Genomic DNA, 24,962 nt, shown 5'->3' on the forward strand with positions numbered 1-24,962 from the left:
TAGTATCATTTTAAACTTGAAGTACAAAGTTATTTTCAGTCAGTTCTAACGTTTTCCTCACAACATAATCACTAAAATATCGTCACTGTCGGGCAGAAACCTTGTATCTTTTGGTAAAACAAACCCTGCTTCATCATACAAGACTGTCGCACAAAACTAGTGAAAACAGCCGATCTACAAGCGCACAACGCCTCGTTGTGTGCTTGTAGATCAGCTGTTTTCACTAGTTTAGTACATTTTATGATAAATACAAAACCTACGGTTTTGGACATAAAAGGTTTCCACCCTACGTCGACGATATGCTATAAATATAAGGTGCTGGGAGTGAAAATTATAATGTAGGGGTGCCTCGAATTAAAAGGATATTCATGGGGTTCCCCGAGACAAAAAAGTTTGGGAACCCCTGCTCTAGGGATACCATACCATACCATACAATCCATACAGATCCTTCTCATAAAATTAGAATATTGTGTAAAAGTTCATTTTCTTGTAATACAATTATTTTTAAACTTTCATATATTTTAGGCTCACTGTGCATGCAGTGAAATATTCAAAAGCTTTTTTGTTAAAAATTTTGATCTTTATGGCATACAACACAAGAAAATCCAAAAAAAAATCCATCTCAAAATATTGACCACATGACCACTCAAAAGAAGGATTTATAATACAGAAATGTCAAACTTCTGAAAGGTTATGTTGATTTATGCACTCAGTACTTTGTATGGAATACTTTTGAACAAATGTCTTCATCAATGGGGTGTGGCATGGAGGTGGTTGGCCTGTGGTACTGCTGAGGTGTTATGGAAGCTCAGATTTGCTTTGATAGATGCCTTAAGCTCATCTGTGTGGTTGAGTCTGGTGTCTCTCATCTTCCTCTTGAAAACGCAACACAGATTCTCTGTGGGGTTCGGTTCAGGCCAGTTTGCTGGTCAGTTAAGCCCAGTAATACCATGGTCAGTACACAAGTTACTAGTAGTTTTGGCTCTGTGGGCAGGTGCCAAGTGTTTATGGCTAAAGGAAACCATCTTTTCCATAAAGCTCGTCAACCCAAGGAAGCACAAAGTGCTCTAAAATCCCTGCTGGCTGTGTTGACCCTGAATTTGATTAAAAACAGTGGACCAACACCAGCAATACAATGCGATGCTGGTTTTGCCCACACTGTTTTATCAAGTTTAGAGTCAACATAGCAATCTATCTGAACATTTTGGAGCACTTTGTGCTCCAAAATATATCAATGTGCTAAGCTTGAACCCTAATACCTTTGACCTGTGTCATCTACCATTAAAATGGCAAAACTGTTACATACATTTATGGACTAACGACAACCATATAGCATGATTTATGTTAAAAGTGATGAAAGAAAGAGACCAAATATACGTTTTCACTTTTTATTCATCAAGACAGACATGAGCATTAAAATAAGCAAAAACAATAATCATTCAGTCCTCAAAATCTTTTGATCAAAATGAATTTGTTATATTACAGTAAGGGGATGAGCGATCAATGAGAGCTCTGGGGAAAAACCTGGACTAACATTGTACATAATGTAATGCTTACTTAACCGACTTCTCCAAAATTTAAAATAAAAAATCACTAAGTGAAGTGGAACCTGACAGAAACAAAACAAGCCACAACTTTTGTTGTTTTCTTCAATGTAATTTACTCTAAATGCCAAGAAACAAGGAGAACGTGTAGAGATTGCCAGACAACTCATCTTGAACTTGCACTAAGTTCCGTAATTAAAATGATGGCCAAAAAAAGAAACCAAGCTAAGAGATACAATGTCAGATGAACCACAACTAGCCCCATCCTGAAACAAGAAACAAATACTTCCAGAAAAACAGCAAATCTAAAAGGAACATGAAACCCAATGTTTTTTCTTTTCTTTTTTATCCTCTTGTACAGGTTTGTTTTCTATGTTTTCTCCTTAAAGCCACTACTTTTGTGGTTCACCTTGTTTTTAAGCAGCGAAGTGTCAGGTTCAGGGTAAGGATGGGGTGCACTCTTCTGATTCTTCCTCCAAATTTCCCAGCTTCCCCTGTTGAGCAAAAACGTTAACAGAACAGCATATTAGCAAAGGCCTTTTCGACAAGTGCACACAGCAGCCTATGTTGCTACTGGTGTAGAAGTCACACACATTCCTCCTAGCTTAACAGGTCCCTCAAATCAGTCGCAGAGGAAGGTGTAGAGTATTAACAGAGACACCGCTAGCCTTTTAGTACTACCAAGGACAGTGTGCAATGCATTTGGGCCAGAAATTCCTGGCTTTTTTAAATGTTCTACCTTTGATTTATCAAGACTTCCTTTTTACCATGTGGTCTGTACAATTAGTGGTAGTGGTTTGATGTGACTTTGAAATCCTTTTCATCACCATATACATACATATTTTAATTGGTCTCAACCTGTTTGATATTTCCCATGGCCATAAGTTAGTTTTGTGAAAAGGCAATAACCATTAGTTTAAATAATTTCCATGTAAAATGCAAACAAAAGTTTACAAACTTAAATAAACTCTATACACCAGAATTCATGTATACTTCCTAGTAAAATGTTATACTATGGGACATTTGCTACATTAGTGACAATTTAAGCAGATGGCAAGGGTATATCAAGCAGGCTAATCTTGTTATGTGACATTAAAGCAATATGATACTTTGGCAGAGGTTTGGGTTGTGTACTTACCTTGTCATGATCCAACTAGTCCAATTGGTGGGACGCATCGCTCCGTTAGTTGACAAGAAAATTAGTAACCCAAAAATAGTGTCTTGACTTCATTGTGCGAACACCTCTCAAAGCCACTCTTTTAGCACATAACCAAAAGTGAACAAAGCTGATTAAAACCTCAAGAACAGATACTTTAAGATTCAAATTCAAAAATAGCAAAAGTAGCCAATAGACAAGCTAAAAAAAACATGTTGCTTTGCGCCGTGTTTCGAGCTTGTAGATCTACTTTTGAGTGACGCTGTTGTAGATCAAGTAGGGCATTAATTTACCCAAAACACAAAAAAAGTTAAAAAATGGGGATATGGTTTCTGCCTGACAGCAATGACACAAAACCCAGTGTGTTTAAATCGGCTTTGTTCGCAGTCGCTTATGTGCTAAAAGAGTACCTTTGAGAGCAGTTTCATCATACAATGGAAGTCAATGAGAGACTACTTTTGGGTTTCTAATCAACTGCACAACAGAGAAATGTTTTTCACCAATTGGACTAGTTACATCATAACAAACCAAGTACACAACCAAAACCTCTCTACCAAAGTGTCCCATCACTTCAACAATTTCACAGTGTCTTGGACATTCATACTGCCCGTATACAGTCTCTTTCAAAAGATATTTGCGTTTTAAATTAAGATATTTGAAGTGTGCGTTTTAAATTAAATTAACACAAAAAATACAAAGTAAATCAAGCTTTCAAGTTCATGGTTTGGAAAACCACTTTGTTTGACAGGCAACAGCATTCAGAAATGGATGTGGGTAGAGAAAGGAGTACCTGGGGTGAGTACCTGCACAGTTTGAGAGTCAGAGTATCCATGATTTTTAATTTGCCCTTTTCTCATGTGGTCTTGCTCACAACACCAACGCTGTGTGAGGTATGGAAGTCAGCTGCAATTGATTTGGTAAACCCTACCGTCCAGTTAGTTAGTTACGTTAGGTCCCGGTGCTATGACACCAACCACCCACCCACCCCCCTCAAAAATAAAATTAAAAAAATACACATATGGCATCATCAGGCACACTGACCTGGACAACAAATCCATTGGCAATCGATATTTAAGTTATAAATTACGACAATACTTAAAAAGAAAACAAAATCGGTATCGTTTTCACAAATACCTGAACGGGGCAGCTGCGTTACAAAATGGTTGCGTCCGTGTACGACTACAACCCTGCCCCACTATCCCAAAGATACACTTGGTTTTAATTTGCTCCATAAATGGGATATAAGTCAATAAATCAAAGTTCATAAAAATAAAAACAGGTAAATGCAAGAAGAAAATGTGATTGAAGTAAATTTGGTTTTCATATAGTTTTTCTTCAATTTAAATACACAACCACATGTGTTGTAAAAAACCGATACAAAACGAGGGGTACCTCCGGGTATGTTTGCTCAGGGCTACACTGGCCTTTCCCTCTTGGCTTTGTGTGACTGTTTTCTACCTTCTTCTCATTCATCAGGCCTAGTCCCCCATCTTCAGTGCATACTTACGATGCACTATTTGAAAACAGGATAAAGATATATATATATATATGCAGACAGTAGATAAGACAGAAAAAAAACAATAGGCATTGAACTTAACGTAAATGGAGGGTAGGAGAGGAGGGAGGGGTGTGCGGGTAGGGGGTGGGGGTTGTGGGGTGGTGGGTTGGTGTTGCGAAGGGGCAGGAGGACGCACTTACCTGAGCCTGATCTGAGGTCCTATCAGATCAGTTTTAATTGGACTGAGTGTCACCTTCAGAATGGAGGAGCTCTTGCTGGCCGTTAAGCAGCGAGGCGGCGGCGGCGGTGTCCACCGCGGAGCCGGCCGCCTCCGTCTCCATGGGCTCCGTGTCCGTCGAGGCCTTGGCCGCGTCGCCGTTGTCAGACGGCTTTTCTTTCTTGGAGCTGCTGCCGCTGCTCCTCTTCTCGTCTGAGTCCTTACGGTCTGGGAAGGTAAAGAAGAGAATGCATTAAAGCAGGCTGGTGATGTTGATGCTCCGACGGCACTTGCCCATATTCCCATGGCAGCCATTCTGTCCTTACTTCGAACGCCAGTATTAAGAGCTAAATTTGAATATTGGCAAATTACCTTATTTATTCTTAGTACAATGTCTTGAGACATTTTTACCAATGAATTTCAAAAACTTTTCCAAAATATTTAAACCAATTTCCAGGCCTATAATGGGTGTAATGCCCAAAGACGGTTAGTGTAGCAGAAATAAAGCATTAATGGTATTATGGATAAAATAAAGCATAGAATGAAACCAAATGGACCCATATAGACAGTTATAACGGCCGTGTATGTTTGCATCAAGCGACAGCTGCGAGCACTCGAAGGGTGTGAGCATATAGAATTCGGCGAAAAACTACTTATGTTACATGTTTCGTGTAATGTTATACATGTTTTAGAAAAACTATGCATAGCTAAATATTTTCCCATGACCTTCCAGGACCTTTGATCAATTCCAAAACTTTTCCAGTACTGGAATTTTTTTTCTTCTAATTTCAAAATATTTCCAGGAATTTCATGACCGTGGGAACCCTGTGGACTGCTAGGCCTCACCTCTGTCTCTAGATGACCGCTCTCTGTCTCTGTCTCTGCTACGACTGCGGTGGCGGTGGGACTTGCGCTCAGCGCTACGCGACCGCTTCCTCTCGCGGCTGCGCGAGTGACGCTTTCTGTCAGACCGGTCACGGCTCCTCCTCCTCTCCCTCTCCCGATCCCGACTCCTTGAGAAAGATGATAAGAAAATGCAATGAAGCTGAAGCTTTATTCTATGTCAAGCAGTTTCATGCCTGCCAAAAGAAAAACCCATTACACTTCAGAGTGCCTGCGCATTTAGTTTCTAGGCTATTATCTGGCAAACAATGGGAGGACAGAGTCTATCACAAAAGTCTCAACACCATTTGCATGAAGCAGCAGAAAGATACTTAAATATAGTGAACCGGGGATCAATGATTATAATTGAATGACTAAATGCTGCATGATAAATTTAAATACATCATTATTTCTAGGGAATTGTTTCGCAAGGAAGGGGAGTTTGCCAAGATTTATTTTCTAGCCCATTAACTAACCCAATAATCTAAATGTACAAGAATGACAGAGCATAAATATATACAACCCTGATATACTCAAGTATGAACTGAATAATCCATTGTAGTCTTTAGTCTAGAACCCACTACTTGTGAAATGTATAGAATATGGTCCCCATTGCAAGGGCATTTGACCAAGTAGATCATCATTACTGATGGCAATTAGTGGATCAACACTGAAAGGTCTCTCTATACCAGGGTTCTGACAAATAGAAACCCCAGTCAGGGTCCATTGGTCATACCTGCTGCGTTTGCGTTCCCTGTCTCTGCTCCTGGACCTCCGACGGTCACGGGACCGGCTCCTCTTCCTGTCCGACGCCCGGCTGGAGTGGCGGCTGTTGGAGTGGCTCCTACGCGATCTCTTGTCTCGCTCTCTCTCACGCTCCTTCTCTCTGTCCCGGTCTCTCTCCCTTTCTCGCTCCCGCTCTTTTTCCTTCTCTTTCTCCTTCTCACGCTCCTTCTCCTTTTCCTTCTCCTCCTCCTCCTTGCGCTTCTTCTCCCTCTCCTCTCGCTCACGTTCTCGGTCTTCGCGGTCTTTACGGACCACTGGGTTCTCGCCGACTGGTTCTTCTGACCGTCGGCGCAGTTTCTCCTACAGAAAGGTGATAGCAGGGTTAGGAAAGTTCTTTTCAAAACGCAGTGACCATTACAGATTACAGTTAAAGCATTTAGCAGACGCTTTTAATCCAAAGCAATTTACAATAAGCAGGTAATACACATCACTATAATAAGCAACATAATATTTCAGTACATTAACAACAATATAACAATAGAACAGGAATATCAATCTAGAAAAAAACAATAACATAGGTAGACCATGCACCTAATCATTAAAAAACTTCTAAAACCTAAAAAATGCTATCTAGCTTCATGTATGGTCAACATGACAAGAGCACAGCATCCAACAGGCCTCATTTTCATCATACCTGCAGCTAGTCGTGGGCGATAACAAATATTGCACTTTTACTCCACTATATTTATTTGAAAACTTTAGTTACTTTGCAGATATAAATAATATAAAACATACACTTTAGCCCAATTTTATACCTTAGCCATTTGCAAATAGAGGTGTTGTGAGCTTGTAGATCTGCTATTTTCAAACATTTTGCACTTTTACTTTTGGTACTTTAAGTAAATTTTTACACACTTTCATACTTTTACTCAAGTACATACTTTCACTTCAGTAAAACATTTGAGTACTTTTTTCCACCACTGCACATTACCTTGAGCTCCTCCACAGTGGATTTGATCTTGGCGTATCCCATGTGCTGCTTGCCCATCAGATGGTCATCCACCCGAGACTGGGCGTCGCCCACGATGAGGAAGGCCCCGCACACCTCGCACACCTCCATGGCCTTCTCCTGTTGGGCGAAGCTCTCGATGGTCTAGGAAAGGCAAATGGACAAAATTCATAATTGGGAAAACATCTCACTGTCACTGACATAAAGGGGGTGGCAGGTGTTTTTTTTCCTACAGGTTGGAAAAAAAAAAAAAAAACGTATTACTTTAAATAAAAACTAACGCCCACACAAAAAATGTGAAAGCTGATACCTCTGGTGAACCAGTGTAATGAAAAGGTAATCTGCTATTGGTTGGTGGTGTTGAAAATTGATGTCACGCTATAAGCAGATGAGACATCACCTGACATAAACAATAGACAACAGGTGGATTTACACAACCGTGTTTGGTTACGCTTTTAAAACAGGTGCTACATTTTGTTGATGCTCAAAACGTCTAACCACAAAATTAATTTTAATTTTAGCTTGTTCAGGGGGGGGGGGGGAGAACAACTAGTAAATCAACAGAAACAACAATTATTCTAACTAGGCAGCAACTGTCATGTTGACAAGCACCATGGCAACCGAGGATATCAGACATTATACAAAGCTAGCTTACTCACCGAGGGGGTGGAGCTTAGCAGCTCCCTGTCCTCCTTTAGCTGCTCCACCAGCTTCATCATGCCCTGGGCCTCCTCAACACGACCCTCCGAACCCAGCTCCTCAATCTGGGACACAAAGGTTTTCATCACTGGACAGTTTACCAAGACCCTCATCTTCTATTCTATTCCATTCAACCTAAGGCTGTACGAGGGTTTGTGTGCTACCTACCAAAGGGCACAATTTACTTAAAACTGTCTGGATACCTACTGGGTACTCTACTGGCATGAATGCAAAGTCAAACTGTGTATATGGTCACAAACCTGTATAACCAGGTCCTCAATCTTCTCAGTCAAAACTTGGACTTTCTCCTCAGTCTTCCCTGATGGACCAGGGCCCTGCAGAAGGCATGGACAACATTTACAGAATGTTTTGAAGGAGGGAGAGATGTTCATTTGCGGTCAGCCACATTAGAATGAATAGTGCAAACATAAAAACATGCATTAACACATAAAATCCAGTACTAAAGTTTTAAACATAAATTACATTATTCCTAGAGGATAGCGGCAGTTGCCATTGCCAATGAAATTATGTAACGACAAACTAGGGGTGGGCAATATGGTGATAAATATCGTTAAGACGATACAATGTCTCCACGATATTCCTTTTCAGAGATATTGTATATATCGTGATAAAAATATGAGGGAGCCTTATAAAAATCCTGTTGAATTGTTAATACAGAGACTCATTGCAGAATGCATTTAAACCTACATTTGTCTAAATCAGTAGTTCTCAAACTTTAAAAAGTCAAGGTCTCCCCTTAACTTTATACAAATGAAACCAAATGGACCCTTACTTGTATACCGTCATAGTTACATACTTGTAAGGGTCAATTTAGACCTCCCAGGGAGTCCCTGGACCCCACTTTGAGGACCACTGATCTGAATGGTCTGTTACTCCTTTTTCTTTTAGTTTGTAGGTGGTTGTACTGTTAGGTAACTTGAAAAATAACCGTAAAAAAACATGAAAAAGAAATGTGATAAGACTGCGTATTGTGATACAGCTTGGAAACATATTGTGGCATTGTATTTTTCCATATCGCCCAACCCAACGACAAACTATTGAGACGATCACCGATGGACAACGCCTCCGTCACGGTAAAGGTGACAATTTAAGCAGCAGTTCTTTGCCAGACATTATCTCCCTGTGAGATGGATATAAAACTGGGAACCATGTTAATGCAAACCTACCCCTGCTTGCTGCTGAGCTTGTGAGAGTGCTAGGCGAGCATGCCCTCTACGAATCCTCCTCTCCACCTCGGCCAAGAGAGACTGGAGGTAGCGTAGGAAGTCCCGCTCATAACCCTCCTTCATAAATCTAGAGCTCTTCTCGTACCTGGACAGAGGGATGTGCCAATGAGTGTGTGTTTTTTCTTAAAGCTAACTGAACACACATACAGTGTTTCTATAACTGCATTGAGTACTTACGTTTTCCTTAGATTTTCATCATGGATTTTCTCACAAGGACCTGGGGGAAAAGAAATACAAAACTCAATCAACACAGAAATACTGCGCATGCATCCAGATAATAACTGGTAGTTTGAAAACTACGAAGACTCAATACAAGTTCTTGAACTTACCCAAGTCAGAGCGGGTGTTTGTGAATAGCTCTGCTGGGCAGAAGCCACACAAGTAGTATCGGCACACCTATAGAAGAAAATAAACATTTTATAGTTACCGGTATGTGCAAGGTAAGGTTTGTTTGAGCTCAAGTTTATCGCAAGTTTCTCGTCAAATGACACCTTTGTCAAATCAGATTAAGCAGGCATTATATAAGACACTATTAATCAATTATTTGTGCTGGTACTTGCATTAAGTATTACAAATCATACTAATCAGCCTTGAGTATTATGTCTATGACTCAGGATCTACTATGGATTATCAGCACAACAATCTCATGGCATGTTACTGTGTGCCACCATGGTTGCACACTAGCCCCGTACACAACACACATAATCTGTGGAGGCATTGGAGCAGTAGTTTTTTTAAAGGCCAGGGAGAAAAAATATGTCTTTAATCTGGTTTTTAAAAATGACACCCATAGGCAGGGTGTTTCGCAAGTTTGGTGTTGCGGCCAAGAAGGCACGGTTGCCTTTTTGCTGGAACCTTAACCCATTTAGGGGTGTACAACTTCACAGTCTGTGACATGACTCGTTGCATTGTGTTCATGTAGACCTACTGAATGTAAGTATTAAAGGCCTGCCGTGTGTCAGTAGGATTACGTCACTGCGTGAAACAACATGGTGATGCCCATGTTGGAAAGGAAGTGCCACCCAACTTTGGCGAGTGGCACCATCTGGTTGGCTTAACTAAACGTGACGTCTAGACAGGGGCGTAAATTGGGTATGGCAGGGGTATGCAGCTGCCATACCCTGGGTCCAGGGGGGGAAGATAAAAGTTAGTTCTAAACATGAATCCATGAACGTCTCTTTGTCTATCTGTGCGGGTTATTATGTTGGTAAATTACAGTAAAATAACTACAAATGCTAAATTTAACTAAATGGTCACTTTAACAAGGTAGTATAATTATATTATAGGTATAGGCCTATATATTTATATATTATATGCACTTCTTAAAATAGATATATCATGCCTGTTGCTACGGTATGGCAACATGACTGGTGTCTTGCACGCGCGCGCAAGACACCAGTTGGCAGTTGCCATACCTTAGCTTTTTCTGAACTGACGCCACTGCGTCTAGATAGTGTGACTGTAGGCTACTCAGCGGATTATCTGACGTATCATGTTAACTTTAGGATCCAAAGTGCAAATTATTTGTTGGCCCAGCTTGTACACAATACAATCCTGAGTTGTTTTATTCATTTTGTAACTCACGAGCGTACAAATGCAACCAAATGGGCCGTGGTTCCTTTTGATTACATGTGTACACTAGCAGACAGAGTTATTGACATAGACAAATATATATATTTTTTTTTTAAATGTAGTTAAGTAAAATTAGATTTTTACTTCGTCGTGACCCATAAACATTGGTCCGTGAACCACATATATCCCACTGTTTGGGACCCAGTGATCTACAGAATTGAAGTGAGACGTTATTGCGAGAACAACGACCCAACTAACAGACAAAACAAGAGCAGCACAACGCAGCGCTGGCCTTATCGTTGCTAACACCAACACCATTTAACTAGTTATATTGCTAACACACCAACATCACCTTCAACGCCATTTCCACACTTTCACAGAAGAACCACATATGGGTTTGCGAACTGTACTATCAATCCACGTGTCAATGTCTGCGTAATTATGATCGGAATCTTAAGAATACCGTATTCATTGTTTGTCCGGGAAATGAATTAACAGAAGCAGACCAGCCTTCTTAGCTTAGCTTAGCTTATAATTAGCCGATGCTAACTCACCGTCTCGTGGTCCCATCTCACGTTGCATCGTTTCTCGTCGGGGGCCAGGTTTCTGTCTCGGCCCATCAACTCGTCCAGTAGCTGGGCGGCAGAAAGCATTTTGCCGTTTATTTCAGTCGGTGCGGATTAAAATCCCCCTCTTGTATTTTATCTAACTCACACCATTTATTGCGCGCAACATTAACTCTGGACAAAATGGCAGCTTCCGACCGTCTCACAAAACAGCATCTTCTTCTGCAGCTATTGGACTTCCGGCAGGCAAGACTACAATGGCGCATTGCTGCCTCTCTCTGGTTCAAAGGGGTAACTCGCCTGTGACCAAAGTGACATTTACATGTTGTCAGGCCAAGGACCTCTTAGTTGAGAGAGAGATGAAGCGGGGACCCCCACAACCTTATCATGGATTCCATATAGTTTCATCGTTTGATGCTTATTCCTCCCTGACCCAAATCCCTAAAATGTAAATAGCTTTTACTCTTCTCCCCTATAACTCTCATACATTAAGACAAGACATCTGTTTTTCTGTACAAAGTCAGATCGAAAAGCAAAAATTACAACTACTCGCTTGCGGCGATGGGAGTGGACAACGGCTTTGGTGGCATGGATGTGAACTGTTGTGATAAGAGAAGGCTAGAGAATGAAATACAACCACCCTAGACTACAGAGTACAGACCATTGAGTGACCTCTAGACCTACTGCATATAGGCCTATAAACAGAGCTGCTACCTAAATGCATTTTAAATCTGAGGCTTTTGCTGCTTTTTTGTCCCAAAGCGACTGCAAATGATTGCTGCTATTTGTTCCAAAAAACTGTATACCCTGATATAACATGTTTGTACATAACACCAAAATGGTATAGCTCTGTTTACACATGCTGTACCCCCTCCAACTGTATTATGTTCCCCTTTTTCAACAGGTTTATTTTGACACTTGCTTTGGCAATGTAAATTTATGTTTTCTCATGCCAATAAAGCTCCATTGAATTGAATTGAATTGGATTGGATCACAGACTACCTCTTGGGAAGCATGTGAGACTGTAGGGTTATCGGTCGTTGGTGCTGGTGAGCAGCATGGTGTGCTGTCTCCAGTTCACCCTACTACAGTATACACAGTCATCTGACTTCCGCTTCTACTCCAAGACAGAAGTTCTCAGATGACGCGAGTGGTCAGCTGTATCTCAGGTGTCAACACGGTTGCGCATGTGTGAAGGATTTTGTGCAGGCAAAAATTGTGAGGCAAATCAGCTCATTCTCAATGCTAGCAAGACCAAGGAGATGGTGGTGGACCACCGTACGGCCAAGCAGGTTTCTGGGAGTGCACCTGAACAGGTCGTTGGACTGGTCTGACAACTGCGACGCACTCTACAGCAAGGGGAGGAGCAGGCTGCTCTTCCTTCTCTTTTGGTGTGTGAAACAGGATGTTACAGCTGTTCCACTTTTTGTCTGTTTTGGCCAGTGTTCTCTTCTTTTACATTACGTGCTCTGTCACAGTGACACTAGCAACCTAAAAGGCTGGTGAGGCAGGGACCTGACTGGGGGCGGGGGGGGTGGAGGAGATTTGTTTTTGGGCTTTTATGCCTTTATTGATAGGACAGCAGACCGACAGGAATTGGGGATGGCAATGCCTAAGTGGTATGCACCTGGACCAGTAGGCCAGCAGACACCCTGGAGGAGGTTTTCTAAGGACGGTGCATACAGCTCAGAAGCTCAGAAGTTGGACACCATCATTGAAGCTCCCACCCCCTCTACCTGCACTTAGTGGGGCATCTGAGCAGGAGAGAAAACGATAGATTCACTTACCCTGGGTCACACAGGGCAAGTGAATCTATTGTTTTCTCTCCTGGTCCACCCAGGCTGGGTGGACCTGTATGAAACTTGGCATAAGTATAGCCATAAGTATAGTCCTTAGCTATGAGGATTTACAACGAGACACACTTTGGTTACTCTGCCTGGTCAACTAATTCATATAACTTGGAATAAAAGACACACCAAGGACTCTGACCTAATCTAACACTTAGTCAGATAGTTATGTAAAGATTGCAAATTTCTTTACACTAGAAGCAGCGTCTAGTCGGCGACCTGGCCAACTCGGGAACGATGTAAATAGAGAATGAATGCCCCGCCCTTTAATGCAAACCACATTATACCTGTTGTCATAGGACCCGTTTTGACCATCTGTTTGCCTGTGTCCATTTATGCCCATATATGGAGATATCTGTATCTGTCTGTCTGTCGGCGTCCATTTTATGTCCATATATGGAGATCACTGCAGATATAGTTCTGGGTCCATTTTATGCCCATATGCCCATATATGGAGATATCTGTCTATTTGCGTCCATTTTATGCCTGCCCCACCCTTTAATGCAAACCCCAATATACCTGTTGTCGTAGGACCCGTTTTGACCATATGTTAGCCTTTGTCCCCACCCTTTAATGCAAACCCCAATATACCTGTTGTCATAGGACCCGTTTGGACCCTCTGTTTGCCTTCTGTTAGCCTTTGTCCCCACCCTTTAATGCAAACCCCAATATACCCGTTGTCATAGGACCCGTTTTGACCATCTGTTTGCCATTGTCCCCTTATGCCCATATATGGAGATCTCTGCACACACAGTACCGGTTGCGGAAAACTCTGATGTCAGACATCAGCTCCGCATTCGGGGATTCATTTTATGCCCATACCCCTTATGCCCATATATGGAGATCTCTGCACACACAGTACTGGTTGCGGAAAACTCTGATGTCAGACATCAGTTCCCCATATATGGAGATATCTGTATCTGTCTGTCTGTCGGCGTCCATTTTATGTCCATATATGGAGATCACTGCAGATATAGTTCTGGGTCCATTTTATGCCCATATGCCCATATATGGAGATATCTGTCTATTTGCGTCCATTTTATGCCTGCCCCACCCTTTAATGCAAACCCCAATATACCTGTTGTCATAGGACCCGTTTTGACCATCTGTTAGCCTTTGTCCCCACCCTTTAATGCAAACCCCAATATACCTGTTGCCATAGGACCCGTTTGGACCATCTGTTTGCCTTCTGTTAGCCTTTGTCCCCACCCTTTAATGCAAACCCCAATATACCTGTTGTCATAGGACCCGTTTTGACCATCTGTTTGCCATTGTCCCCTTATGCCCATATATGGAGATCTCTGCACACACTGTACCGGTTGCGGAGACATCAGTTCCGCATACGGGCATTCATTTTATGCCCATATATGGAGAACGTGGGAAGAATGGTTTAGAGATACTCGGATTACATACATACATACACATTCACAGAGATTTTTTGTTGACTCATGTGGCGTACGTGATGTCAGAGCCTTTTATGAAGTGATGTCACAATGAGTCAGCGCTTCCTCCGGAACAGCCTGATGTCAAGGCCCGGCACTGCACTCCGCGCGGCGGCGGGGAACGCGCGTGCCGAATCTGAAGCCGGTGGGACGAACGGTTCTCGAGATACGCGGATTACAAACAAACAAACAGACAGAGATTTGTCGCATTTATAGATAGATTACATTGTTTACTGGTTGCATGGTTGTAGTTGTATACTTTATATACACTAGAAATTCGCAGCCGCTAACGCGGCCGCTCATATCTAGAAATCGCGCCCTGACGGGCGCTCACATTTGATCATAGTCATTGAAGACACAGAACTGTTTTAAAGTAGCAGTGTATAATCTACTGGGAAAGATCATAATGTCTGCACTACACTGTCCTGCCACCAGGGGACACAGTAGGCCTACTACACTCATCAGTACACTGCAGCGTGGAACAATTTGTAAGTCTGTGTTTCGGCCGGAAGGTTTATAATGGACGTACTATGATGTAATTCGCGTCATAGCATTAAATTATTGTTTTGTTTAATTGTACATTGTGCAAGTACAATATGTTCAGGGAAAGCAGCTAGGAATGTAGGGGGGAAATGCAGCGATGTATGTGTGAAAGGAGGAATCTGTAGAAGGAGTGGTGTGAGAGTCTATCAATGACATGCTTAAACAACACCAGGAGCTGGCCTGTCTATTATAGTAGAAAGATTGTTGACAGGGGTCTCTCTGTTTCTCCAAGTCTTTAATAAACAGGAAATACATTTTCATGTGCGTAGCAAATGTGTTCCAGTTCCAATTTTGTCTGCTCATTCCTTTGTGCCATAATTTCCTATTTCACTTGTATCTATGTGCTGTGTGCGTTCTCTCTCCTTATTGAATACTACTAGTATCCTGCAGGAAATGTTGTTTCTCTACACTAAAGAGCTGGAGGGACAGAGCTCCTTTTCCACCAAATTCCAGAACTGGTTCCATTCTAGATTCTCCTTTTCAGGGAACCGGCTTGGTTTCCACCAGCTTTAGGTGACATATCAAATGGTTAGAGCAGGAGCAGGAGTCGCCAATTGCCCCAGGTCCGATTCCAGGCCTGGCCACTGGCCAGGAATGTGTTGAATATGATGGTCGAACTCTCCATTCCAGTGGAAATTCAATCGACAATGGCAGATGCAGTTTCCCTCTTCTTTTCTTTTTTAATGATGATTTTTCGGGGCTTTTGCCATTTAGGCCTATATCACATCTGCACACACACACACACACACACACACACACAGACACACACACACACACACACACACACACACACACACACACACACACACACACACACACACACACACACACACACACACGGCTATAAAAGCAACAATGAGTCCAATAGTCAGAGTCTTGCATATTAAGCGTGATTCATTTAAAAAAAGTATAGGGCATTTTACATTTTATGATAATAAAATGGTGACCTCTACACTCACCATATCATATTGCAATATCCAGTCCCATGATAGCCATCTAGTCTCATAGCACAATATTATAGCCAGGCATATAGGCCTATGTCAATGTATTGCCAACTGACCAGCCATAATAATCTGTTCAAAAATGATGAAAGTGACACAAGTCACACAACAAAAAATATGTATTGTATTTATTTAAGCAGAAAGACATAACATATTGCAACTGTGATGTGATTCCTTTGAACGGATTGTAACAAACTTCTGTGGTGACTATTGACAGATAACCACATTTTATGAATTTGAATTGCACTTTCTTCAGACGGGAACCAACAGCAGGGATCCACGTTGTGTTATGGTCACGGGAGTGATGGCGGCGCGGTGGCGGACGCCATCAGAGGCGGACTCGGAGGAGGAAATGGAGTCGGAGACAGAGCGCGAAGTTCAAAGTCAAACAGTAGGAGTGAGAGCGGTGGAGGAGAACACAGGTGGTTCTGTAACCATGTCGGGCCGAGCAGAGAAGAGAAGGAGGGGAGACTCCAGTGGATCAGTGGATGCCAGAGCGAAATATGTGGTGGGGATGACAGCTGATGAGCAGAGAGATGGAGTATTCAGGGACCCACGCCAAGTAGGGAAATTCGTGGAAGGAGAGCTTGGGAAGGTAGAACTGGTGAGGATCACAAGGACTGGAATGGTTATTATTCAGTGTAAAGACGAGGAGCAGGAGAAGAAAGCAGTGCGAATAAGACTATTTGGAGAGTGCCCAGTAACCTGTTTCCAACTTGAGGGAAGAGAAAAGAGAAGGGGAGTTATAAGTGGAGTGCCTCTGACAACGAGGGAAGACCAATTCCTTGACGTGTGCGGAGTTACTGAAGCGAGAAGGCTAACATGCTACAGAAACGGAGAGCGAGAAAAAACAAAGTCTGTACGCCTGACCTTTAAAGGGAGTGTGTTACCAGAAAGAGTATACCATGAGTATGTATGTTACAGGGTCAGGCCGTTCGTGAGAGCACCGCTAAGGTGCTACAGGTGTCAGGAATATGGACATGTTGCAGCCGTATGTGGGAGAGACAGGAGATGTGGGAGGTGCGGGAAAGACAGTTGTGAGGAGGAGAAGTGTAAAGGACAAGAACAAGCTAGGTGTTTACACTGTAGCGGCGAGCATCATGCTGGGGCAGCAGAATGCACAAGGAAAATGCAGGAGATCAAGGTAAATCAAGTAAGAGAGGAAGCGAGGGGACAAATGTCTTATTCAGAAGCGGTAAGGAGAGTGGAGGAGAGCACGAGGGCAACAACAGTACCAGCAGAAAAGGAGAAAACAGAAGGAAAGACAGATGAAAAGATTATGAACGTAACCATGGAGAAGAGGCAGTTCCTAGCATTTATTGCCATGGTAATCAACTGCGCTGCAGAGATAAAAACTAAATCGGAGAGAATTAAAATGGTGCTTGATGCAGCCAAGAGATTCCTCAATGTGGTGGACGTGACGGGGGAGGATTTAGACTACACATTGAGGGAAGGATTCTCGTCTATTCAGACGAGTGGTTCAGGGTGAATGACTTAAGAGAAGCTGTGGGGAATGGGAACACGGGTGGACATTATTTTAAACTTGAAATGGGACACGAGAAAATTGTGAAAACTCCCGACCTGTGGAGGGCAGTAATACGCCTTGCGGCGTCCACACTGCCGGAAACCAAAAAGAAGAAGAAGAAGACACGTTGTGTTACATCCAAAGATGTCCCCCGGTGTGGTGCTGGTGTTTTTGGTCGTCCACCGACAGGGCACTGACAGCACTGATTGATTCCGGGCGGTTTCAATCCACTTTGCGTAGGTGGATGATGATTGTCAGTGTAGTAAGACATAATAATATTTTTGAACTGCCTGGGAGAAATAAATAACTGTCTCCCTGTCTCCCTCCATAACGCCGAAGCCTCCGACCATCCACAAGTTGCACTGACTGGCCGAAGAAGCGTCTTGGGCTGGCATTAGCTTACACAAGCTAGCATCGCCAAACCCAATACGTCAACAACATAAGTACTAGCCACCTTGCTAACAGTAGTTTTTTTAGTGCACTGCAATCGGCAGGGGAAAGAAACGGCGAGTGGACTAGCTGTAGGATTAACCACTTATTAAGGTGGAGAGACGTTGGCCTTTCCTATGGTCTGTGTAAGTTAACAATCTGCCCTTAAAAATGTCAACCACTTCGTTGGACAAGGAGCTGCAGGAGCGGCTGAGAGAGGCGTCAGCCATCGGGGACATTGATGAAGTTCGGACATTGGTGGAAAGTGGAGTAAATGTCAACTCACAGAACGAAATCAATGGGTGGTAAGTAGTACTACAGTCTGACGTTAAATATTGCAAACTTTTTCATGTCAAGGACCCTCAAATTGACACTTATTATCCCGCGGACCCCCATTTGAAAAGAGATGCCAGGGACCCCCATTAGAGAAGATTCAAGGATCCCCATTTTGACATGCATTAGGCTACGGACCCCATTTAATGGCATTACTATCTCTGATACCCCAATTAATTCTGTAAAATCAATGTTAATTTAACTCTGACTGAGAGTGTACAAATGGAACCAAATCCATTTACTCTCTGAGTTACATAACCACAAGGATCTATTTGGTCCCTAAATATCATTTTGCTGGGGACCCCCTGGAACTCCCTCAAGGACCCCACTTTGAGAACCAATGCATTAAATAAGTAACTGCGAGGAGTTACAAAAGGATTAATGAACACTGGATTTCATCCGGACCATGTACAACCGTGGTGAATAATCTGCAGCTTTTCAGTGACGTTTGCTGAGATTTCAAGTCACTGCTTGTGTTTCTGCAGGGATTTAACAGACTTATTTTATCCCTTTACTCAACAGCAAGCTTATTTGTTTAGCAGCTTGACTCTGCCACTTTTGTGTCTGTGTCCAGCTTGTGTAAGAAATGCATAAATCCCTTTTTGGAGGATTTTGAGACCGTTGACTGGACAGAACGTATGTCATAATAACTAATTATTTATGACTTTGGACTTGACTGAGTTTGTTTTTCCTTCAACTTGGACAGAGCTCTATTTAATAAAATGATCAAAGTACCAAAACATCAACTATTGTAAAAGTATTGTATGTGTAGATTACACAATACTTATAGTACAATGACTGTCATTTACCTCTACACAGATGCTACGAGTTTGGATTGGGGCACAATTTATTGTGTGGTCCTAGTATGTCTCAACCATGAACTCTGGACTTATGATTGGGTGACTTGGATATTCACTCTGACTTTAGTGCTGGACACTTAAAGTTTGACTTGGGGTAGTAAGGTGATTTGGACATGGGACTGGAGGAGACTTAGTCCAAAACCTGTTCTTGCATTTAAGTGACTACAACAGAGGTACTGAGCATGAAATGTAAGTTAAATTACACACAGTAACCACTGCTGTCGAGAGTTGACAGTCTGAGGACTGAGGTATTTTGTTGCATGCGGGTGTGGTAACCAGAAGGCACGCCCTGAAACGCGCTCGCCTTCATTTCTTTCCCTGCCAACCTCACACTGGCTGCTCGGTGGGGCGGTTCTTGTATTTATGGGTTTCAAATGTAGTCCTACGGCGGACATGTTTTGGGGCGAGCCTTCTGGTATTCGAGGGTGTCACGCAAAACCTGTTGTTATCTTGTTGATTTGCTAGTTCTGTTGCGTGACACTGGCACGCAGCAACTTATAAATAAGGCCAACCTATCATAGTCTATCTGCATTTTCTCCATTACCTGTATTGAAATCATCTTCTCTTTCTATAAACCCTACCACCACCATCGTTGCCATCGCAGGACATGCTTGCACTGGGCATGCAAGAGAAACCATAAGCACATAGTGTCGTACCTGCTCAACTCCGGAGCTGACAAAGAGATCCTCACAGCTAAAGATGAGCTGGCTGCACAGCTCACCTCTAAACCAGAGATCAAGCGACTTTTAGGAGGTACACTGGATATTTCTATTTTTACATTATAAATGTTTACGGATATTTCTTCATCTTTTTTATTAAGACTTCAGTGTACATGCCTTGTTGATCAGATGTGATATGCATTCATGGCACATTGGATACATGTAAGTGTGATGAACAGTATCATTCTCTGTCAAATATAAATTCTAGATCTAAATGTTAATTTTGACTGGGATAGAGAACTAAACTGTTTTTCTTTAGTTTTCTTTCTTTTTTGCATTAAGCAAACCTCTACAAATAAATAAACACTGCATTTTATACTCCTATTTGTCACAGTTGAGGTGGAAGATTCGCCTGAAGTCAAGGAGCCCGAGTTGCCGATCATACCCAACTACCTGTCCAACCCACCTTTCTTGTACAGCAAGATGGACAGCAACAGGTCAGATATCATCCATGAGCACCTCGTGGTTCAGAACGGCTCCGGGGATCACACCGAGGACCAGCACAGCGACCCAGCCTCCCTCTCCCCGACCCATGAGCCCCAGCTACTACAGAGTCTGGTCCCCGACAACCCCATCCCAGTCACTAACCCCGGCCCTGTCTCCCAGACGGGGGCTTTCATTCCAGTGGCCGAGCAGAACGGCGTGGTACCCAGTCCTGCCTCCAACCTCCACCACTCTGCTCTCAACGGCGTCCTTCCCATGGACCTGTCCGTAGAGCCCCATCTGGTGAACCACGGCGACTACCCTCATGCCGTGGCCCACAACGGAGCCGTGTGCTCCCCTCCGCTGGCCTCCCCCAGTCCCAGCACAGCTAGCAGCAGTGGGAGCCAGGCTCCAGCCCCGGTGGCCAGCGCTAATTCCGCTATGAGCAGACAGCCGTCCATCCCTCAGCCACTGAGCTGTCAGGCCGGACAGTCAGGCCCTATGCCAGCTTTCCAGCCTTTCTTCTTCACCACCAGCACTTTCCCCGTCAACGTACAAGGTCAGGGTTCAAGATGGGGCTGGGCGATATTGATAAAATCACATATCACTGCATTTTGTACTTAATACCTCAATATCGATAATGTGACAGTATTTTGGAGATGACGGTGCTTTCAGAAGCTAATTCACATGCAAGGAACGTTTGAGAAAAGATCATTAGGAATGTGGGTGGGTATGACAGGTGGAGGCATTTGCATTTGTTTATTTCACTCAGTGAGAACAGTCAAAGGAGAATTTCGAAGGAGTGCTTTTCTTAGGGTAATCTGATGTTATTCCATCCATTGATTAACCAGCGGTCTCTTTAATATAATTTAGACTTTATGAACAGGAAAAGACTACCTTTAATCAGAATCTGTTGACATTTAATTTAACTTAACATATTATGATATTATAATAACCCAAATCCCAGATGATTATCTCGTCCAAGCCTGTGTTATTATTCTTTATCGGTTCACTGATAAAGAATAATGTAAGTATTTGACTGTTGGCCATTTCCTTCATGCCACCATTAAAAGTTGGCTCCCACTCTCTCCCCTTCCTGTTCTAGAGCTGGTACTGAAGGTGCGCATACAGAATCCCCATGGGCGGGAGAATGACTTCATCGAGGTAGAACTGGATCGCCAGGAGCTGACCTACCGCTCCTTGCTCAGGGTCTGCTGCCGCGAGTTGGACATCAGTGCTGAGCATGTGGAAAAGATCCGCAAATTGCCCAATACCATGCTAAGAAAGGTAAAGGAAAAGGGCCTCATTGTGGTATAACCATAGGCGAAGCTCAAGCACACATACAACGCCCCCACCCACCCTCTCTTTCCGTCTCTGATTCATGTCTCATTGAACACTCTAGTATCTCGTATCTGTATTCAGACAGTAAATAACATATTTGCATTAATGTTACCTAGTTTACAGTTTACAGTTTAGGCATTTAGCAGACGCTTTTAATCCAAAGCGACTTACAATAAGCAGATACAACATCGCAATAATAAACAAGATAATAGGTCAGTACATTAACAGCAATATAACAATGTAAATGGATATCTATCTATAGAAAAACACAATATAATCAAGTTCTAAAGAAACCTAACAAACAAAGTTAACTAGCTTCATGTATGGTCATTGATTTTACTGTAGTGCTAAGGGTTTAGGTGGAGTCTGAAAAGGTGAGTCTTCAGTCCACGGCGAAAGGTAGCGAGTGAGTCCGTTGTTCTAAGTGCGACAGGGAGTTTATTCCACAACTTGGGAGCCAAGAGGGCAAACTGTCTCGGACGAGTGGATTTTTGCCCTGGAGTTTTTAGCGAGGGTTCGGTCAGCATCCCTGTGTTGGCTGATCTAAGTGAACGAGTGGGGGTGTAGGGGTTGATCAGCTTTTGGAGGTATGGAGGAGCTAATCTAAACGTATAACCTTTTCACTGTGCTGGATAACTGGATACCAGCTACAAGACGCAATACTAGATGCTACGCATCTTGCAGCTTTACTATTATTGCCCTATGTAATTTTCATGGCAAAGCATACACGAGCATTGTTGATTTGAAATTGTTCTTCTTTCCTAGGACAAGGACGTGGCACGACTGCAAGACTTCCAGGAGCTGGAGGTGGTGCTGGAGAAGGCAGAGGGCCTGTCCCTCTTCTCCGCTGGTGGGGGCCTCACCGACAGACCGTGCTTCAACATGAAGGCCTCCCGCCTCACCTACTAGTAGAGCCGCCATGGAGCCCCCCAGTTTCCCTCATGAAAACAGACGTCCTTAGCTCGCACCAGTACCGGTGCTTCCCCTTTGTCGTCAAATGTTATCACAATTCACTTGCGTTCTGTTTTGGTTGTTGCGCCACGCCAGTTAGTTCATTCTGGACTTGCTTTTCCAGGTTGTGTAGCTATTGTCCTCCTCTGGCCCACCATGCTGCTCCTGTGTACCCAACCAGCGCTAAGTGCTTACTCATGCATGGTGACCTCAGTTATGTGCTGAAATATTTGGGCCTCTCTCTCGCCCTCCCTCCCTCCCTCCATACGCTCCTATCGATGCACTTTGTGCCGAGTCTGCCGCGGAACATCAGATGCTTGTCTTCCTTGACTTCTGGACCAGAATTGGCCTCGGCAGTTGCCCTATGTGGACTCAACCCTGTGTTATCCATGGACTATGATCATGGACAGCGACGTCAGATAAGTGGATGACAGGAGGACCTTGCATTATTCTGCTGCCTGATAAGATCATTATGAGTCCAGAGCATAGTACTACTGTACGTTGCAGCACAGTGGACTTGCACTGAGTGAGGACTTTATCAGGTGTTTTGTCTCCCACACACATACTTGCTGTAGGCACAAGCCATAGTAGGCATAAGTATTTTCTGCAACGGTTCTTCATTATCTGTCCATTATAACTAATAGGACAAAAGGGGTTTAGGAAGAAGACTCTTAGGACCTATGTTTGTCCTGTTTGCAGAGAACACATTTACGCTTATATATATATTAATATATATATATATACATGTATCCACGTTAAGATGGACAACTTCATATAGATATTTTGGTGTCTACTGATACAATTGATTCAAGATGAGGAATATTTAAGATGGCTCTGTGGGCACAGTTCTTTGCTCTTATTTTGTTGCCTCTTACTGGCCAAGGTTTAATTGGCAAAATGGAAGAGAATATCTTTTTCTAGTGGCGATGAACATGCAAGGATCGATCCTCACGTCTTTACAGCTTGTCACAGTTCCTGCTTAGCCCACACGCACAAGCGATCTCTCTGCGTGACACTAATGATACGACTCTCAACTGTGAATATATATTTTTAGTTTTTTGTTCATGTGAAAATGTTACACATTTAGTGCTAATTAACCGTAAGACCCTTCAGTGCACTTTAGGGTGACTAGGCTCGATTCTCAGCATATTAAGGCACACAGGGCTCCAGGTAAAGCCGGAGTTTTTAAGTTTAGCCTTCCATCTGAAAATTGTCTGTTACTATCATTTAACTGTGATTAGAATTCAAACCAAATACTAATCTAGTCATCAAAGAATAGATTGTTCTGAATAGACTATCAGTGGTTTCGAATGGGGGGAGGGGGGGGGGGGGGTTACTTTGTTCTCATCTAAATTGAAACCTGTAGCAGAAAGGACTAATACTACGTGTTTGGGACGTTCCTGGCTCTTTGTATGTCATGTCTGTCTAAATTTAATCTACATTGTGATGAGAATAGTTCATATAGATTTTATTTTCTCCTCAAAGCAACAGAAATTGTTAATATATATTATATGATCCTTAATTTTGGTTGTGAAATCTAATCTAGTAATGATGGTTAATTTCTTTAAGTGCAACTTGTAATTTGCTTAATGTTTGTTCACTGTTTATTCTATTCGCTAATTGAGACAGGAGCTTTATTTTATTGGAATCATTAGTGACAGACTTTGGGGACGGAGAATGCACAGACAACTGTACACCTTAAGGATTCACACCTCCAACTGTACCTGGTGCATATCGGGTCAGAGAGCAGTCACACTGTAAGGAAGGGAGAGCTTTTTATGCTGCTTTCGTGTCAACGCGGTTGACCGACGAGGAGGACCTTTTTAATACGTTCGTTTAATTCGCAGCGCTGCCTCGTTTAGGTTGAGCGGTTCAGTACGTGGCCACTACACGTTTTACAATCAGTTACTAACCTGTGGGGTAATTGTTTACTATTCAGATGTATACCTTAAGCTATTACTGTATTCGTATGTTTTCTGATATATTTTTTATTCATTTGTATTTTTTTAACAAGCTAGGCCTATTGAGTTTGTGTCAAAAAATAACTACCATACCAGTGAAGGGCTTGATATACTTTGTTGTGTGCGCGATGTGAGCGCACAGAAAATAGCAGATCTACAAGCTCACAGTGCTTGGGAGTGGCAGCTATTTTCGGTGGGCAACACCGGCGGTCATCTAAGTATGAATCTGGCTTGAGGGTTCAAAAGAAGGTGTCAACAGAAAGTGTGCTGTGATGAGAGCAGCTGAAACATGTCTGAGCGGAACGATCCAAGAATGTTTATGTTGTGTTCACAAACATGTTCAATGCTTGAAGTTGTGCCACAGGTGGAAGAGGTGCATGGATGACGAATGACAATGTTGCATCTGGTCATTTTGTGCCCTTGCCAACTGGGAAACGCCACGGTTTGATTTGGGGTTTTATAGAATCTGTG

At 42.8% G+C, this 24,962-nt stretch overlaps 2 protein-coding genes across 3 annotated transcripts; one reads left to right on the top strand and one right to left on the bottom strand.

Moving 5' to 3' along the window:
* Positions 1–1,374: 1,374 nt before the first annotated feature.
* Positions 1,375–11,312, bottom strand: luc7l3 (LUC7-like 3 pre-mRNA splicing factor). Of its 2 annotated transcripts, XM_080723887.1 has the most exons (11): positions 11,105–11,312; positions 9,308–9,374; positions 9,156–9,195; positions 8,919–9,063; positions 7,992–8,066; positions 7,692–7,796; positions 7,015–7,176; positions 6,034–6,383; positions 5,262–5,428; positions 4,399–4,643; positions 1,901–2,038 (listed from the first exon to the last, which is right to left on the bottom strand). In XM_080723887.1, the coding sequence occupies exons 1-10, from the start codon at positions 11,201–11,203 to the stop codon at positions 4,432–4,434; spliced, it is 1,422 nt and encodes a 473-aa protein (XP_080580013.1). In that variant the 5' UTR covers positions 11,204–11,312; the 3' UTR covers positions 1,901–2,038; positions 4,399–4,431. The 2 variants fall into 2 exon arrangements, with proteins under 2 accessions (XP_080580012.1, XP_080580013.1); XM_080723886.1 differs by having other exon boundaries at positions 1,375–4,643.
* Positions 11,313–17,690: 6,378 nt separating this feature from the next.
* Positions 17,691–23,819, top strand: ankrd40 (ankyrin repeat domain 40). The gene is made up of 5 exons (XM_080723655.1): positions 17,691–18,208; positions 19,701–19,849; positions 20,150–20,797; positions 21,344–21,525; positions 22,345–23,819. Exons 1-5 carry the CDS (start codon positions 18,075–18,077, stop codon positions 22,486–22,488), a joined length of 1,257 nt encoding a protein of 418 aa, XP_080579781.1. The 5' UTR covers positions 17,691–18,074; the 3' UTR covers positions 22,489–23,819.
* The last annotated feature ends 1,143 nt before the right edge of the window (positions 23,820–24,962 follow it).

This window comes from Nannobrachium achirus (assembly GCF_963921795.1).
Source record: "Nannobrachium achirus genome assembly, chromosome: 4".
In the NCBI taxonomy this organism is placed as follows: Eukaryota; Metazoa; Chordata; class Actinopteri; order Myctophiformes; family Myctophidae; genus Nannobrachium; species Nannobrachium achirus.